At 42.4% G+C, this 19,387-nt stretch overlaps 1 protein-coding gene across 5 annotated transcripts in view; it reads right to left on the bottom strand.

The window, feature by feature from the left end:
* Window positions 1-19,387, bottom strand: part of LOC118361156 (partitioning defective 3 homolog) — a 592,408-nt gene that overhangs the window by 213,668 nt on the left and 359,353 nt on the right. For all 5 annotated transcript variants that reach the window (XM_052483308.1, XM_052483311.1, XM_052483309.1 and 2 more), the window contains one exon: window positions 16,023-16,203. In XM_052483308.1, coding sequence (XP_052339268.1) covers window positions 16,023-16,203 — 181 coding nt within the window. The remainder of the gene's footprint in view (window positions 1-16,022; window positions 16,204-19,387) is intronic.

The following is a 19,387-nucleotide window of genomic DNA, read 5'->3' on the forward strand; positions in this document are numbered from 1 at the left end:
GAATTCAATCACATATCTTACTCTGGTGGCACTTGCTAACTTTCCATGACTGTCCCTATGGCATGTTAATGGCAGGGTGAAGTTAAAGCCCTTGTCTGGTTAGAGTATTACTTCCAGCATTTCTATATGGCATGTGATAGGCAGACTCAATGCATGAACTTAACAGAATGAAACATGGAACTCCTATAATCCAATTCTAAATGTATGTAATTCTATGATATCAACCACGGCTGGGTTATACCGTATTTTACGATATACAGGTACGGCTGTACGAACTGGTTTGGGCTTTTACTTTACCTTCTATAACGGTACTTGAATGCTTGGTTTGTGAAATATGATACGCTGTGTGTAACGTCCATTTGTATAGTTTACATAGCTACGTGAGTCATCTCTCTCCGGTCTCTCGCTCTCCATGCCAATTTCCATACAGAACTAGCCCCACCCCCTGTCACTCAAGGAGCGCATTTGTTGTTCTTCTACCACAAGACACTGCGTTCAGTCTCTGCATCGTCAATACAGCACAAAGTTGATGACAATGATGCTGTTTTCATTTAGCTTCTTAATATAAATCCACTAGTGTTCTATAATTACACTCTTAGTTTGTGTTTCTTACATCTGCAAGCTAGTTTATCTTCTCTTAGTAAGTTGGGCCTAAATCTTGTTAGCCGCTAATGCTAATCGCTAGCCAGAGCAAACGTAACTAGCTTTACAGCCTGCATGTTGTTTGTGCAACAATATCTTCTCAAGAATATGTTATCGATATGAAGTAGCTAAGAGAAAACATTGAATGTTGCTAACGATTATAGGGCCCCTTAGGAAACACTCATCAACACTTTGGTTCCTACCCTGTCACAATAACTCCTCCCTGGCATTTTCATTCGTTGTCATGTCAAACACTGAATTCAAAATGCCCACTATTACATTCTAAAAATCTATCTATTTCCATGATTCCATCAGTTCACCCAAGTGTTTTGCCCTAAATCCCAAGTCAAATCACAATTATAAAATTTGGTAAAAAATAAGGCCAAGATTGTTTGCTCATATCGTGCAGCTCTACGTGGCAGTGCTGAAATGATCTCAAATTAGTGCAGGAAATGCAGAAAAATTATTTGTGTAGTATAAAACAATCCAAATGGAGAGAGACTCATTGAAATCACTTAGAATGTATGTGTTTGCCACCCTAGGGTCACGCACTACTCATAAAGCAAATGTTAACTTTTATTATTCAAGAACATAAAATACCATCAAACCGTCCATTTTTTTTTGTAAATACCGTAATAAGATATTTTGACCATATCGCTCAGCCCTAATATGAACATTTGGGCCATGTATGATTAAGGAACTTCTATTGAGAAATGAGAGGCCATGTATGCTACCTTTAAGTCCTACCAAGGGGCATTAAATTAAGTACAAACTACAAGAGCAAAATCTGTTCATACATTGAGGAGGAAAATGGAAAATGTAATTAAATGTGTCTCCTAATCATTATCTGACCAAACTCTGTACTCGATAGAGATTTAACTAGGTATGTTAACCGTGATACAAAACTGCAGTATATTAGTGTTATTCCGCCTGAAGAAGTCTATAAATGTGTCCCAAATGCACCCTACTCCCTATAGTGCACTACGTTTTTTGATAGTAAAAAAAAACTGCACTATTTTTAGTCAAACGTAGTGCACTGTAGGGAATAGGGTGCCATTTGGGACATAAACCATGTCTTTGTCCGAGTTCTGGTATTCTACCCATTCCATTTGGATAAAACAGTACATTTTCTTCTTCTACCATTCTAAAGCAGCAGCACTTAAAATCCATTTCACCCATTCTGAGCAGCATAGCTCGCCTCGCCGTTCAAAGCCTCATCCACAATTAACTAGCAGAGAGGATTGCTTAGAGGCAAGTCCTTAACTTGCATTTTACATCTCATACTCTTCCCTTTCAGAGGAAGTTAAATGTGTCAAACTACACATCGGCCGCGTGTTTAAAGAATCTCCACGCTCCCATTTTAACCCTGTGGCTCCAGATCTCTTATTTTTTTCCATCTCTCTCCCTCTCTGGCTTGCTCTCCCTCACGCCCGCTCTCTTTCTTTATGCCTTTTCTCCCTCTCTCCATCTCTTTTCCTCATCTAAAATCTGTCCGGTTCTCTGAAGGGCCGCGTAGCAGTATCTATCTCCCAAAATCCCTAGTTTGGACATCTGGATGCCGTGTGTCAAACGTGGGGAGAGGTGAAGACTGATACCCAGTGTGAAGTTTGTGATGTGTGTTGAGAGGGCCCTCCTGGAGCCTGCTTGGGCCTCACCACCTCAGTGGTCTTGACGCCACAGTTCACTGCATGACTGCTCCCGATGTCAGACGGCACCAAGTTGCTTTCAATCACATCACACACACACACGTTGGGTACTGTAGGTCTGGCCAATACCTCTGTCTACGCTGCACGCAACTGGCCCACTATAGCCAACCTGTCAACCAATCAACTGGATGAAAAACCTACTGTATTCTCTCAAGACTTTCAGCTGTGTTTGCTTCAAGGAGATACGTTTTAGACAGAACAAGAAACTCAGTTCAAATTTGTGATTTTGTATTGGCACTAGTTTGTATGTTTGCTGCTAAGATAAGAGTAAACACAGTGTGCATCATGGGACTTGAGATTGTTCCAGACAGTTTGATTTTCGTAACCGTAATTGTTATTATTTAAATGGTGCTTGGATTTTGTCCTCTTTATTTTGATTCAATACACATTGTGCTGCCTGGCTCGGAGTCATGTAATGTTACTCGCCATAGACAAGACAAGGCTCTGTGGGAGCCGACACATAATTTATGTTGACTTATTGGTGAGGGGGAGAGTTCCTTCAGAAGAGGGTAACAACAAGGAGAGAGGTCTACTTACACTGTTCTCCACTATGTTCTTTACCCTCCCCTTCGCTCTCCCCCTCAGTCTTTATATTGTCTCTTTCGCTTCCTCTCTCTTTCTAGCTCGCTCTCTCTCTTACACACACACACACACACACACACACACACACACACACACACACACACACACACACACACACACACACACACACACATACACACACACACAAGCTTTCTCTTGCTCCCCCCTCCCATCTCTCTCCCTGTGCGTTCTATCTGGTGGCACATATCATTTTTCAGCAACAAGAATCACAGAGGAGCTGGTAGCTGGAACACCTGTGACTTGCAGCAATCTTTTCTGCCCATAATGAAGCCAGGGAGGAGCAGAGCGGGAGCAATTAAAGATGACTTTCTCTGTTTGTCTTACGACTCTAGTGTTGTGCTCTCTCTCTCTCATTTTCCCCCTCTGTTTTGTGTTTGTGTGCTTTAATTGAGTTTGGGTGGAGTGACTTTTCCACTCGAGTGAATGAAACAGGAGGGAACAGTGGGGGTTGAGATAGGAGGAGGTTGATGTGTGTAAGGTTTGTGTGTGATGCATGTGTGTAGAAGAGAAGAGAGGGGGTGTTGGCATAGTGCCCGCAGAGATTCACCACACACCAACAGCGGGGGAAACAGCAGCATGTATGACATGATGCGAGTCCTGGTTAATATTCAAATTCAGGAACCAAGAGGAGACTATTAGCATTTAAGGAAGATATAGACTGTAATTAAAACAGTCAGACACACACACACACACACACACACACACACACACACACACACACACACACACACACACACACACACACACACACACACACACACACACACACACACACACACACTCAAAAATGGAAGCAGAGATGTCTGTTTACACTGATGTTGGCAAGTTATGCTAACAACCATATAGAATATAATACACGCACACTTAGAGAACACACAAAAAAATGATAGGTTAAAAAACAATGCATTGCTGGGTAGTGTACAGAACACACTGGGTTATTTTTGTCACAGCCAGTTGGGTCATTTAGTTGGGTTATTACCCGATCCAACGGGTCAGATCAGAAGACTGGAGGCGTGGCATAGTAGGAGCGTGGCTTTCAGATAGTTCTTTTTGGCCACCCATGAGAGCAAATATTATTCCGGTTCATTTGTTAAGGTTTAGCACGGGGACTTTTGTAGCGTAACGAAGCTTACACAAATTGATTTCCTCAAGTGCCTATGTGGAGCCCAATGTTGGGATAGTTGCCACTTGATGGTATTTCAATAATAATGTAATTATTTGTATATTAAAATATTGAAGGATATTTTTGTTTGCAGTGTAGAAACATAACATGATGAACAGGAATTATATTTGCTCTCACAGGTGGCCAAAAATACCTGTCTGAAAGCCACGCCCCCAATAGGCCACACATCCTGAAAATAACCTATGGATTACATAAAAAAAATACCCATCTGCTGGCTCAACCCAGCATGAAAGTGAATAAAAAGCCAACTAATAGTTAAATGAATCCATGTTTGGGTAATCCAAAGGTATGGCCTATTGGGGGCATGGCATTCAATTCGTTATTTTTAGCCACCCATGAGAATAAATGTCATTCATGTTCATCATATTAAGTTTGTTGATCTATTTTCCTTCAATATTTTTGCATGGTACTATCCCAGCATTGGGATAGGCATAAAGCGGACCTGACAGCATTTTAACAACATAACATCTTATTAAAATCTGTTCATATACACCCCTGGGAAGAGCATGATACCTTTGTTTTTCATTTTCTGACAAGAGAGCACTTAGATATGGTCATGTTGACATTTTCATACATTTACAGAATGTTTGGGAATTATGCATAGTAAGGCATTTGTGAAAATTCAATAGCAATATAGAGTGGAAAAGCGGCCACTGCAGTAGACACTGAGTAAATAAAATATCTGTCTTGTCCAGGACAGGAGTCTACGGAGGCTGCTGCGCCATAGCCAATCAGAGCAACAGTAGGCAAACAAGCCGTTTGCCACCCGGGCCTGCCATCATTCACTTTGAACTGGACTGTGTCTCTACAGACAGTAGCAACTGCGCGACTTTAGATCATTAGAACGCATTCTCCAAAACCACAAAATATTTCTGCAAATATGACGGCAGTCCTCTTACATTTGGGAACTTTACAGTCCTATTGATCAAACAACCATGAAAAGGTAGACGCTCTCTCCCTCAGTTATGCACATCAACAAGATCAACAACTAATGCTAGCCAGAGTGAGATGAACTAAAATCTAATGATGGAACATTGCACTGATGAACGATAAGGAATAGTCGCCTGCTCGTCCTTCTGCAGCTTGCCCGTCAAAACATGCTAGTCCTAGCAGTAGCCTACGAAAAGCGGCAGCGTAGCCTAGTGGTTAGAGCGTTGGACTAGTAACCGGAAGGTTGCGAGTTCAAACCCCGAGCTGACAAGGTACAAATCTGTCGTTCTGCCCCTGAACAGGCAGTTAACCCACTGTTCCCAGGCCGTCATTGAAAATAAGAATATGTTCTTAACTGACTTGCCTGGTTAAATAAAGGTAAAAAAAATCAAATAAATAAAAACATTTAAAAAGGCGATATGAGGGGGAAACCTCGGTACTCACCCACTTCTCCAATGACATGACATCCTCCCAGCAGCTAGCCAAGGTTAGGCTCTGTGTTTTTAGCTTGCTAAATAAATAGCTAGAGACATAAAAAATACGCTAGCCCAGGGGTGTCAAACTCATTCAGCGCACGGGCTATAATTGAAAATACTATAACATTACATTTTAACATATTAAGACAAAAGAAGAGATATATAATATTTGCCCAGCCATCGCTGCGATGCTTGCAGATGTACATAATATGCTGCGACCCTAATCAAAGAGTATTTAATAACTCCAAATAACAAAAAACGGAGCTACTATATAGGTTGTTGTAGACTTAAAACACTGCATGGCTCACTGGTGCGATTGAATGCAGCATTAGTGTATGGTAGTTGAGTAGCCAGTCTAGGCTACTGCTCAAATGTTGCTGTAATAGGCCAACATGTTTCTCCTTTGTATGATGTTATGTTGCAGGTTTTGTTATTTGGTTAATTATTGTCAAGCTTTAAAAAACAAATGTTGCCAAACTGCAACATTTTAGTAACCTAGCTAAGACTGTGGCATGTGTCGGTACACTTTCCCTCCACTGTGCGCTGTAAACGGGACACATGAAAGCAGCGCAATTGAAGTGGAATCCACCGACGAGAGCCCATTAGACAATGTCAATTCCACTTTAAGGAACTCATACTATTGTGTATGCCATATTAAAGCGGCAATATATCACTTTTTGGGCGATCTTACCAAATTTACATAGAAATGTGAGTTATAGATCTGTAATTTTTCTTTCGACGGTACAATGATTCTCTACACAATACTTTCTTGTTTTGTTACAAACTGAAATTAGGCGAACTATTCACATTTCAGTAAACGAGGAAATGGCGGATCAATTTCTTCATAATGCATCTTTAAAGCTACAAAAGTGTCAGTGCTCAACCTTAACATTTGTTGTCAATATAACAGAACAGATTAACCTGGATGACATTTACTCTCACGGGTGGCCAAAAATAACTATCTGAACGCCACACCCCTTGTCTTCTGATCTGACCCGGTGGATCATAGCTCAATAACCGAGCATCAACAACCCAAATTAAAGAAAACAATCGGTTGTTTGTGAACCAATTGGCTGTGTCAAAATAACCCAACATGTTCTGGTCAAAATGTATCCAAATTGGCTTGTTTTTAACCTAGCACTTTTTAGTGTAGGCCTACATAACAAGCACTGGTACTAAATAATTTCAACAAAAGGAAAGATGTCCAAGGCTTTAGTTCAAAGGTTGTGTATGTGTAAAGGAGGTTGTTCTTATGTTCTGTGGTTCAGCTTTCATTCCTGGCCAATAATGATTCATTTCTATGTTAATATGTGGTATGTGTACCTAACAATATACGTGGGTAGAATGATATGTGTGTGTGTGTGTGTGTGTGTGTGTGTGTGTGTGTGTGTGTGTGTGTGTGTGTGTGTGTGTGTGTGTGTGTGTGTGTGTGTGTGTGTGTATGTATGTGTGTGTGTGTGTATATATTTTGTGAGTAAGCTTCTCCTAGTCCGTCAGACTGTCAGAGCTGTCCCAGGAATTATGTCTCCACTGTGACATCTCACAAAGGAGGGGAAAACGGTCTACTGCTTTCACTCTTTCTCTCAATCTCATTCCTTCTCACTCTCCACCCCCTTTCTCCCTTCCTCTCTTTCACCTGAGGACAAACCCAGGAGTTAATCAGAGCTGACTGTTCTCCTGCACCATGTCAATTAAATCCACCACTGCTGCATCCATACTATGAAGACAACCCTACCGCTGCTCAGCTCAGAGCACTCCTAGTGGTGAAATGGGCAAACTGACTGACTGTACCCATCTGAGAGCACTCCTAGTGGTGAAACTGGGGAACTGTCTCCAGCTGAGCACACACCCTTTGTCTCCATGCAAGTCCCCAGTGATACACAGTACCAGTCAACAGTTTGGACACACCTAATCATTGCAGGGTTTTTCTTTATTTTTCTTATTTTCTACATTGTAGAAAAATAATGAAAACATCAAAACTATGAAATAACACATTTGGAATCATGTATTAACCAAAAAAAAAGTGTTAAACAAATCAAAATATATTTTAGATTCTTCAAAGTTGCCACCCTTTGCCTTGATAACAGCCTTGCACACTCTTGGAATATTCTCAAGCAGCTTCATGAGGAAGTTATCTGGAATCCATTTCAATTAACAGGTGTGCGTTGTTAAAAGTTAATGCGTTTGAGCCAATCAGTTGTGTTGTGACAAGGTAGGGGTGGTATACAGAAGATAGCCCTATTTGGCAAAAGACCAAGTCCATATTATGGTAATAACAGCTCAAATAAGCAAAGAGAAATGACAGTTCATCATTACTTTAAGACATGAAGGTCAGTCAATACGGAACATTACGGAGCATTCTGCAGCAATACGCCATCCCATCTGGTTTGCGCTTAGTGGGAACTATCATTTGTTTGTCAACAGGACAACACCTCCAGGCTGTGTAAAGGATATTTGACCAAGATGGAAAGTGATGGAGTGCTGCATCAGATGACCTGGCCTCCACAATCACCTGACCCCAACCCAATTGAGATGGTTTGGGATGAGTTGAAAAGTAGCCAACAAGTGCTCAGCATATATGGGCTCTCCTTCAAGTCTATTGGAAAAGCATTCCAGGTGAAGCTGGTTGAGAGAAGTCCAAGAGTGCGCAAAGCTGTCATCGAGCCAAAGGGTGGCTCCTATGAAGAATCTCAATCTATTTGTTTAACACGTTTTTGGTTACTACATGATTCAATACATGTTATTTCATAGTTCTGATGTCTTCACTATTATTCTACAATGTAGAAAATAGTAAAATAAAGAAAAACGTTGAAACAGTAGGTGTGTCCAAACTTTTGACTGGTACTGGAAGTCAGTATACCCATGTCTGAGGATGTCGGGAGATGACGTGGAAACAAGCCACTACAGGCAACAGTGAGCGCTGTTACCATTAAGTAGGTTTCAACGTTGTGGATGGGGATGTCGGATGGGTGTAAGCATCTGCCTCTGGTTCCGTTTGAGAAACATGGATGAACGTTTAATTCTTGTTGCGCTCTCTCCTGCCCATTGTATAGCAATTAAATATAATTAAGTAATTAAAAAGGCATGGAAAGTGTTAACATACACATTTTCAAACCTCTAGACAAATATTGAATCAGTCTCTCTCTCTCTCTCACAATATATTCCTTCTCCCAATCATTACTCCCTCTCTTCTTCTCTCTCCTAACGGTCTCCTCTCTTCACCTGTCTCAGTAGAGATGGGGCTCTGGTCTGTCTCCGTCTCTCTGTGTCTCTGAGTCTCCTGCCTGTTCAAAGGGGGAGGTGATTACTCCTTCAGAGATAGTGAGGCATGCGTCAGATCAAAGCAGCGTAATGTAAGAGAGAGAGAGAGAGAAGCCATCCAGATCTACATCCAGCCCACACCCTTCTCGTCTCTCATTACACCGTTTCTCTCACCAGCCTGGTCTCACAGACTACACGTAACATAGGAAATGTAAATCCGGGATACAAAAAGACGTACGATATCTTATGTTTGATATGGTTACATAAGGCAGATGGTTACTTAAGGCAAAAACAAAAGTAGTGGTGTTGGTCGGGTTGGATGGGTGGGTGTATAACGCAAAATATAGCAACCCAAAGGTTGTGAGTTTGAATCTCATCACAACTTTTAGCTAATTAGCAACTTTTCAACTACTTACTACTTTTTAGCTACTTTGCAACTTAGTATGTTAGCTAACCATTCCCCTAACCCTAACCTTAACCCTTTTAGCTAACTCCTAAACCTAACCCTAACCCTAAGCTTAACTCCTAACCCTAACCCCTAGCCTAGATAACGTTAGCCAGCTAACTAACATTAGCCACCTAGTAACCTAGTTGGAATTTGTAACATATCATACTTTTTGAAAATTCGTAACATATAATACTTATTGTATTCCATAACTTAACTTATGAAATGGGTGATGGACATCCACAGATTAATACATGCCATACAAAACTTAACATATCATACTAAATGGGATCGATCTGATTTACGTACATAATAATACAAAATGCTCTAAGACCAAAATGCTCTCACACACATGCCTTCTGAGGGGAGCAGAGCAGCCTTTGTGAAGGTGGAAGATAACAATGATCCTAAGAATGTGGGTATTCAAATGAACGCTAGGTGAGCTAGAATGTGGGTATTCAAATGAATGCTAGGTGAGCTAAAATGTGAGTATTCAAATGAACGCTAGGTGAGCTAAAATGTGAGTATTCAAATGAACGCTAGGTGAGCTAGAATGTGGGTATTCAAATGAATGCTAGGTGAGCTAAAATGTGAGTATTCAAATGAACGCTAGGTGAGTTAGAATTAGGTGAGCTAGAATGTGGGTATTCAAATGAACGCTAGGTGAGCTAGAATGTGGGATTTCAAATGAACGCTAGGTGAGCTAGAATGTGGGATTTCAAATGAATGCTAGGTGAGCTAGAATGTGGGATTTCAAATGAATGCTAGGTGAGCTAGAATGTGGGATTTCAAATTAACGCTAGGTGAGCTAGAATGTGGGATTTCAAATGAACGCTAGGTGAGCTAGAATGTGAGTATTCAAATGAACGCTAGGTGAGCTAGAATGTGAGTATTCAAATTAACGCTAGGTGAGCTAGAATGTGGGATTTCAAATGAACGCTAGGTGAGCTAGAATGTGGGATTTCAAATGAACACGAGGTGAGCGAGGGAGGATGAGAAAACCCTTTGGGATTAATGCTTTTACTATTTAATAGTGTAAGGGATATCAAACCAGATTATACATTTGGGGAATACTACTACTATTAATAATAATAACAATACTAACACACATTTTTTTTGGTCTCAATTTCTGTTTTGCTCCCGTCCAATGATACTGTGCTACTGTGCTGTGGTGATATCTAGGCAGGGAACTATCTTAGCGCTGCAGGCTAAGTAGATAGTTTCTGACTCTCTCTACTGTTGTGTAACACATGCCGGTGTTCTGATCAGTGTTCTGATCAGAACACCCGCAGACACGTTTGCATACAGTAGTTACCTCACTCTCTGTAAAGGGAGCATCATATGAACAGTGTTAACTTAACTTACACCTCCAGCAGCTCAATGAGGAGAACTAGGTGAGGCTGCTGTGTGAGAAAAGGAGAGGAGGGGAGGAGAGAAGTGACATAGTTTGGGAGAGAGAGAGAGAGGAGAGGGGAGAGAGAGTTAGAGAAAGAGAAGAGAGGTGGAGAGAGAGAGGAGAGGTGGCGAGATAGGAGAGGTAGAGCGGGAGAAGAGAGGTGGAGAGAGAGTTAGAGAAAGATAGAGAAAGGAGAGATGGAGAGAGAGAGAGAGCAGAGGTGAAGAGAGAGTTAGAGTGCGAGAGAGAGTGCGAGAGAGAAGATAGGTGGAGAGAGAGAAAGTTAGAGAAAGAGAGAGTGTGTGAGAGAGAAGAGCGGTGGAGAGAGAGAGTGAGAGAGAAGAGAGGTGGAGAGAGAGAAGAGAGGTGGAGAGAGAGAAAGTTAGAGAAAGAGAGAGTGTGTGAGAGAGAAGAGCGGTGGAGAGAGTGAGTGTGAGAGAGAAGAGAGGTGGTGAGAGAGAAAAGAGGTGGAGATAGAAGAGAGGTGGAGAGAGAGAGAGAGATAGAGAAAGAGAGTGTGAGAGAGAGAGAAGAGCGGTGGAGGGAGAGAGAGAGAGAGAGAGAGAGATAGAGAGAGAGAGAATGAGTGAGAGAACATAAATGCAGCTTCAAAGGAAAAACACCTTTATTTGGCACTTTGTATGCAAGCAATTTTCAGTTACTGTTTCGCAGACACTGTTCCCTCACACAAAAGGGGGATGTTTGTGACTCCTGTTAAGATGTGGTACGACAAATGAGAACATCTCTTTCTGTTTGGAAAGGAGAACTGGTTGCAAGATCAATGAAGCATAGGACAATTATATGAGGAAAGATAAATACTGATGTAGTTTGGACAATAGTAAGAACAGAAAAATAAAGCAAATAAATCACTTTCACAGTAAATGTTACAGGTATTGGGTGTTAGGTGGACTAAGGACACATTTTCCAAATTTGCAGTATCTTTTCCTCTCCCTATTTGGCCTGAAGTGACCATACTAACCTGTCATATCTCTAATGGTTCTCTGGCCAAAGAGGTTTTCCCATCAGTCATTTCATAATTGCTAGCCATTATTGCAAGAGCAAAGGCACACATCTATGAGTCAGAGTAGAGTGGCCATTTTTCAATTTCATTTTTCAATGGAAATTCACAATCATTCTATGAATCAGAGCATTATGAAAATAGACATCCATTAATGTCTACTTCTAAAAGGCTAAACGTTCACTACAACTCAACATGCTAAAAGTACATGTTTTCTCCATAGCCTTCTTATTACAAACTATGGGTTTCAATTGGGCTGGTGGGTAAGACGGTCCCTGGCCCTAGTCGAGCCAGAGGGGCATGGTAGTGGATGTAAATGACTAAGATGGCAGCGCAGGCCCACCCTAACATCCACCCCCATTACATTCAGGATCTGTCCCAAAATGGCACTTTTTTTTTTACCAGGGCCCTGGTCATAAGTAGTGCACAATATAGGAACTAGTGTGTCATTTGGGAAGCAGCCTTAGCCTCTGTAGGAGGCCTAAAACGACCCACTTTGGTTCCAGTAACAGGGTGGTAGAGTGGCTAATCTGGAAAGTAATAACAAGCATCCATCTCCTTTGACATCTGCTTAGAGAAGGGAACGTCAAGGGGGAATATAGGCCTGTAGTTCATTCCAAGAGCTACTACCACATTACGAGGAATTGCAGGTGCCCCTGTAACTGCTCACCAATACAGTTGATCATAGTTTATGTGTAGGAGATCAGAACGAACACCAAACATATGCATCATGTTGAACTAACGTCAGCTTAAGCATGTTCCTATAGTTCACCGTTACTTCAGGCCTCCATTCCTGTGCCTTCCCGTGCTCTCCACCACCACACATTCCATTCACATTAGCAAGGCTGTCCCATAGTATCGGAGCAGATTTATTTGAATAAATGCCTCCGTACCTTTGTACTGTAAATCACTGAGATAATCAGGAAGTGGTACGTGTTATTAAAAAAAAACATTAAGTATGAAACGTGTGAACATGAATGCTCTCACTAAGTCGCTCTGGATAAGAGCATTTGCTAAATTGCTAATGACTCAAATGTGAATGTAGGCCTGTTTGGCTTTTGATATGATATTGTGATTGAGGAGGGGTGGGGGGTAAAAGAGACGGAGGTTATGGGTTATGCCTGTGTCTGTCCTGGATCGTCGTGCATACCATCTTCAATTGATGTTTTCTGGGAGTCTTTTGGCTGGTACAATTTCAATCCCTTGTCTTCAGTAGAAACTATACAGCTGTAACAATAGGAGAGCGCTCATTCCACCCACAACATGTTCCTGCAACACAAACACAAACAAAAGACACACACACACACACACACACACACACACACACACACACACGCACAAAACTAGATTGCTCCTGCATCTCTTGGAAAACTAGGTCGCTGTAATAATGTGTCTCGTGTGAGATGGGGTTTTCTTTGCCTGCAAAAGAACAGTTTATCTTGTGGCCAGCCATTTGATGCACTGTACTCAGCTCACACTATGACCATGTTTGAGCAAAATGAAGGAAAATACCGACTACAAGGTTTCCTATGGGGGAAAAGGCAGTGCCATTATGGATGCACTAAGGTGTGTAACCCTGGTGCTGTGTAGTGCAGAGCTACGGCTCGAGAAACACACATCTCATACTCGCACATGGGTTGGAGGTGAGTCTTTCACAGCTCCACATAACGCATATTCAATGATTCCAGGGCCTGGTTGGATGTGGCGTGCAGCTTAATTAAAAACCAACAATTCTAAGAAAATGGGGTCATGGCTGACCCAGATCCTACAGTCAAAGCACTGCTATTACCACGGTATGACGTGTGTGAGCGCCCGTGTCTGTGTATGTGTCAGAGAGAAAGAGTCTTTTGTGTGTGTGTGTGTGTGTGCGCGCGCGTATTTGAGCAGCTGTGGGACTGTGGAGGGAGTGTGTGAGAATGTGTGTGTGGCGTGCGTACTGGGCTTCTGAGATATGAATAATTCAAAATAACCTAAGGCAGTGGTACACTTTGTGTGTGTGTGTGTGTGTGTGTGTGTGTGTGTGTGTGTGTGTGTGTGTGTGTGTGTGTGTGTGTGTGTGTGTGTGTGTGTGCGCGCGCGCGCGCGCGGGAGATAGAGAGATAGAGAAAGGAAAGGGGGAGAGAGAGAAAGAGAGAGCGTGTGAGAAAGCTTGAGTGTTGTAATAGCATGTGCTGTGGCCCTAATCCACAATGACAAAACTCAGACATCACACAACCAACAGACATGCAAACTTAAAGCTACTCATTCATAATAAATCAAAGAGAGAGAGAGAGCGCGATGGGGGGAGAGAGAGAGAGAGAGTGATGGGGGAGAGCACGAGAGCGAGAGATGGGAGAGAGAGAGCAAGAGAGAGAGAGATGGGAGTGAGAGAGGTGGAGAGAGAGAGGTGGGGAGAGAGAAAGATGGGGAGGGAGAGAGAGAGATGGATGGGAAAGAGGGAGAGGGGAGATAGAGATATGAGGGAGAGAGATGGGGGAGAGAGGGAGAGAGATGGAGGAGAGAGAGAGAGAGATGGGAGGGAGAGAGAGAGAGAGAGAGAGAGAGAGAGAGAGAGAGAGAGAGAGAGAGAGAGAGAGAGAGAGAGAGAGAGAGAGAGAGAGAGAGAGAGAGAGAGATGGAGAGGAAATATGGAGGTATGTCTCTTGGTGATTAAAATAAAAATACTAAAAACAGAGAGAGAGATTGACCAGGCTTCTCCTTCCTTCCAGCAGAATGGAATCTCTGACTAATAGAATAACTCTTCCCTGCTAGTCAATCACTGTGTTGCTGTACTGTCCAATAGCATATCGCGATATGTTTCACATGATCTTGCCTGACCAATCGAGATAAAGGAAAGAAAATAGTCTTGATACGGTCTCTAGGAGGCCGGATGTGAGTCCTGGAACAAACATCTGTCATGGACAGTCATAAAAAAAGATATTATACTTAAATGTAGGGTTGCAAAGGGAGGTTATATTACTGGAAACTTTTGAAGTTTTACCAGTAAACTGCCAGAATCTTGGTAACTTTCAAGGATTATATGTAATTTATTACAAGACACCTAGTGGCCCTTTGGGGTAATTCAGATGATCAATACATGTCTGTAATTACAGTATCTCTTGCCCTCTGTGTGTTCTAATCACAAGTACAATATATCAAATATTCAAATAAGATGATTTAAGATAAAAAATAGAATGACACAACGGTAAAACATCCTAAATGCTGTAAAACATCACCCTAAATATAAACCATCCGTTTAGTGAATGTGTTTAATATGAGGGTTTCAGCATGAACTATGTTTGAACACACTTGTTTATTTTACTCTGTCAATGTATTTGTTTTGGTGCCAAACTGGTGGCAGTTGTGAAAAAAAGTCAATAGTTGGGAGAGTTAATTGAAAATAATGCCATTGACGATTAGATGTTTTTTTCATTAATTAGTCTATTTTCTCTTGAAAGATATGGTCCATACACTAAAAACTCAATATGAACACATACATATAAAATGTTTACTATAGATGCATTTTTGTTGTATAAATTACCAAAGTCACCATAGATTGCTATAGATTACCTGTTAGTTACTGAATATTCTGGTCACTTTGGTAAATTACCAGTAGCTTTGCAAACCTACTTAAATGCCACCACCAATTCCTGTAGCTGAACACTGTAATCAATAAATACCATTCACGCTTTCATATGTACGATCAGGGTTTCTATACAGAAGCATTATATATACCTACATTGTTTACACTGAGCCAGAGACACTGGAGCCCAATTTTCCTCATAAAACTGCAGAACCACTAGGTAAGGCACCATTGAATTGAGTGTACGATCCCAGAGGACTCATGACCCCTGCCCGTCATTGGGCTGCTGAGCCCCTGGTTCCATATTTAATACTAGCTGCTCAAGATGTTCTAGGAGGCCAAACCAGGGGGAAGTGTGAGACACCCTGGGGAAGAAAGAGGACTGGCTAGGACCCCAGAGAGATGTTTAACTCAACCATATTCCATATTCCTCCTAGGTCACATCCATTATTAAACACTCACAAAGGCAAACACGTGCACGCACACACGCACATAGTCATGAAGGTGTGTGCACGCGTGCCCGCACACACAGACACACAAGGCCACGTGCGCACACACATGCACACACTGAAGCACAGGCACACAGACACTTGACTACACTAAAAGAATAGTGTCAGATATCACTTTCTCATGCCCTAACGCTCCCCACATACGAAATGTTCCATAACACACGGAATCTAGACACAAAGGGCATCTTTCAAGAACATCATGATATCAATAATTCAATCAGACAGTGGGTGCTACAGCCAAAAAGTAAAGAAAACCTTGCTGGGGTGTAAAATGTCATCTCTTTCTCTCACCACTCATTTTGGTTTGGCACGTCCCAAGTCACTGGGTTATCTGCAGCAAAGCCCATGTCATCGTGGGAGCTGGAGGATGATTGGTCAGACATGTGGGCGGGGATCACAGGTGGCCTATCATCTTCGATCATGACGGTGTCGTCCTGGGGCATGTTCACAGTCGGAGACAGCTGGTAGTTACCTGTGTGTGACCAGAGTGAAGGAGAGAGGAGGGAGCACATTAGACATGCACTGTTTCAGTTCAGCGGAACAAGCTAGCTAGCTAAGTTACACCAACATTGATCATGGGAATTAGTTCACATTAGGGACATTATAGTAAGATGCCATGGAACCAGACATTTCGTACATCCAAAAGACCTGGGTTAGTTCTCCCATTTCAGTATTCCATCTCACATGGGAAAAGCCATTGTTCCAGACAGAAAACAAGTGTCCCAGTCCCATCAAGTTATTATGATCCAGTCCCCTTCTCCTGTCCAAGGACAGAGCACACACACACACACACACACACACACACACACGCACGCACACGCACACGCACACGCGCACACACACACGCACACGCACACGCACACGCACACACGCACACACACACACACACACACACACACACACACACTGATCTGTATTCTCCCTAAGGCTTCACTGTGCTGCAGAGGAGAAGAGAGAGGCCACTTATCAGTTCATCTCAGAGTCAGGGTCAGCGGTGCAATCTACAGCCTAACCACCACTCACTGAGCAGGAGGATATCCACTTCCTGAAGAAGAGCCGTTACAATTCACCAATATAGGCTTGGTCCGAAATGGCACCCTATTCCCAACAAAGTGTGTTACTTTTTACCTTATGAGACTATGACCCAGGAAATAGGATATCACTTCAGACGTAGCCATATATTCAGGCAGATATAACCAAAAATAACAAAACCAGAACTACACATATGCTTACCATTACAAAAAGCATTTGAGAGGGTAAAAATAACACAAAATCCATGACTTCCTATGTACGTTGCTGAAAGTACATTTGTTTCCATTATCACAGGGTCATTTTGCAAATTTAGTAGCTTAAGAGCAATTGCAGGTAATTACAGGGGGGATATTTACCCTGGCCCTCTCCCAACAGTACTCTGAAAAGCATTTTATTACATCGTGCCTCAACAAATGACAAATGGATTTCACAGAAATGAATGACAACTTGCAAAGACAAATTAAATTATGTTGGCTGGATCTAATTTGGCTAAACGTGAGTTCTGATGAATTTCACAGAAGATTCATTTATAATAGCTGTCTCACTGATGTGTATATAGGGGACTGCTTCTCATTTGACTCTTTTCTCAAGCCTCTTTTAATGATGGTGTTCATACTACACTGAAAAGTCAAAGTCGTTTTTAACATGTTTAGCTGTTTTTAATACAACCCAAAGCCTTGTCTGTTGGATAGGAGGAACCACCACCGGCCCAAAAGGGACACGGTATAATTTAATTCTCTGTGTAATTTAGGTCTAGGAGTTACCACCGGGCCCTCATATATGGGAAGTTAGTTAGACTTAACAGGAACTAATCAAATCAGCCTGGGAACTAATGCCAAGGTGATTAACACGACACCAAACGACCCCTTAGTTTCTTAAACAGAACCTGCATCTCCCAGTAAGGAGGGAGGAGTGTGTCGGTGGGTAGGTGTGTTTGTGTGAGTCTGTTCATTAAGGTTTGAGGATGCAGTGTGCTCTGGGGAGACAAGGCAGGCAACCTTTTCATTCTTTAAATATGATCACATGTTTTAAGTAACAATATCATCTTAATATATGTTTGTTGTTGTAGATCAGTGTGCCGCAACACAGAGAAGCCAGCTTCACTATACTTCATATTGATTGAAAAACACACACAGAACAAAGCAGGTGTCTGTTCCCGTCCAAGTCAGTATTTCCCATTCTGTCCCCTCTGTTCTTTTCTTAAGGTCTGAAACAACCACTGCGGGATTCCTGCCTCCCAGTTCCATTACTCTAGTCTATCAGAGTCGAGCCCATGCCCATCCTCATTTCCACAGCACAGCACGCATCGCCCCGTGTCACTCCTCACTTCCCTTCCCTCTAATGGAGGAGTTGGTTACCACCACCTTGCATCATCACTTCAAAGATCCACTTTAAATAACAAGTACAGACATGTCTGGATTGGAGAGAGAGTGTGTGCTTCAAAACACCTTTATCTAAATCTGTCTATTACGGACCGACATATTCCAAGTACCTCTTAGTCTCACGTCAGAATTACACATCATCCGAAATCTTAAGTTTAGGCATAAAAATAAATAAAAACTTTATTTAACTAGGCAAATCAGTTAAGAACAAATTCCTATTTACAATGGCGGCCTACCCCGGCCAAACCCTAACCCGGACGACGCTCACATCCGGTTGTGATACAGCCTGGAATCTAACCATTGGTCTGTAGGGACACCTCTAGCACTGAGATGCAGTGCCTTAGACCGCTGCGCCACTCGGGAGCCCTGAACTCTGAATGGTTAAGGTAAGGGTTAAGGTTAGGGATAGGGATAGGCTTAAAACAAACATCTCAAAAACAACTTTCTATCACTGGATTCAAACGGGCAAATTTTGGAATCAGAGGCAGATGCTTAAGCCCATCCACCGTGCCCGTCGACAACGCCATAGCAAAACCAAAACCGACTTGGTAACAGCGCTCAATGCTGCCCCTAGTGGCCGACTTCCACGTCATCTCCCGACGTCCTCAGACATGGATGAACGTTGAATACTGAATTGTATCATGGGTGACCTGGCTGCATTTTCACATATGTATACACACACCACACGTGCACAAATAAGCATATGCAACATACACGCACGCAAGCACGCACACAGACACGAACAAGCGGACACATACACACAGTCTCCCTTTTGTCACTTCCCTTACATTTCAAGCAAAACAGCCTTGTTATAATGCGTTCCAATTTTCCCTTCATGGTTTTCACAGAGCAGCACAGTTCACAGAGAACGCGGTTTTAATTGGATGCATGGCCACGCTTCCCTCCTCCTCCTCCGCCTGAAACAATTCCATCCAGCGCCCCTTGACACAAGTGCTGAGCTCTCCAGATGAGGAGCATTTAGTGGCACTCTGTTTCCTTCTGGTAAACACACGCCGAGCACTGGACAGGTAGCCAGGACGACTCAGACCCAACGACCGGCACTTTGAAAGGTGAGAATAATTAACAGGGAAATGCAACGATGGCTTTTCTGCTTTCGTCGTCTAGATAATTAGCATGAGAGGAAAATGACAAATTACATTCCCTCTACCTGTTGCTGCAGAGACAAGAACCCCCCCAGTGAATAATTACAGCTGCCGCGTTAACAATGAGGAAAGAAAAAGC

The sequence above is a fragment of the Oncorhynchus keta genome, chromosome 28 (assembly GCF_023373465.1).
Source record: "Oncorhynchus keta strain PuntledgeMale-10-30-2019 chromosome 28, Oket_V2, whole genome shotgun sequence".
NCBI lineage: Eukaryota > Metazoa > Chordata > Actinopteri > Salmoniformes > Salmonidae > Oncorhynchus > Oncorhynchus keta.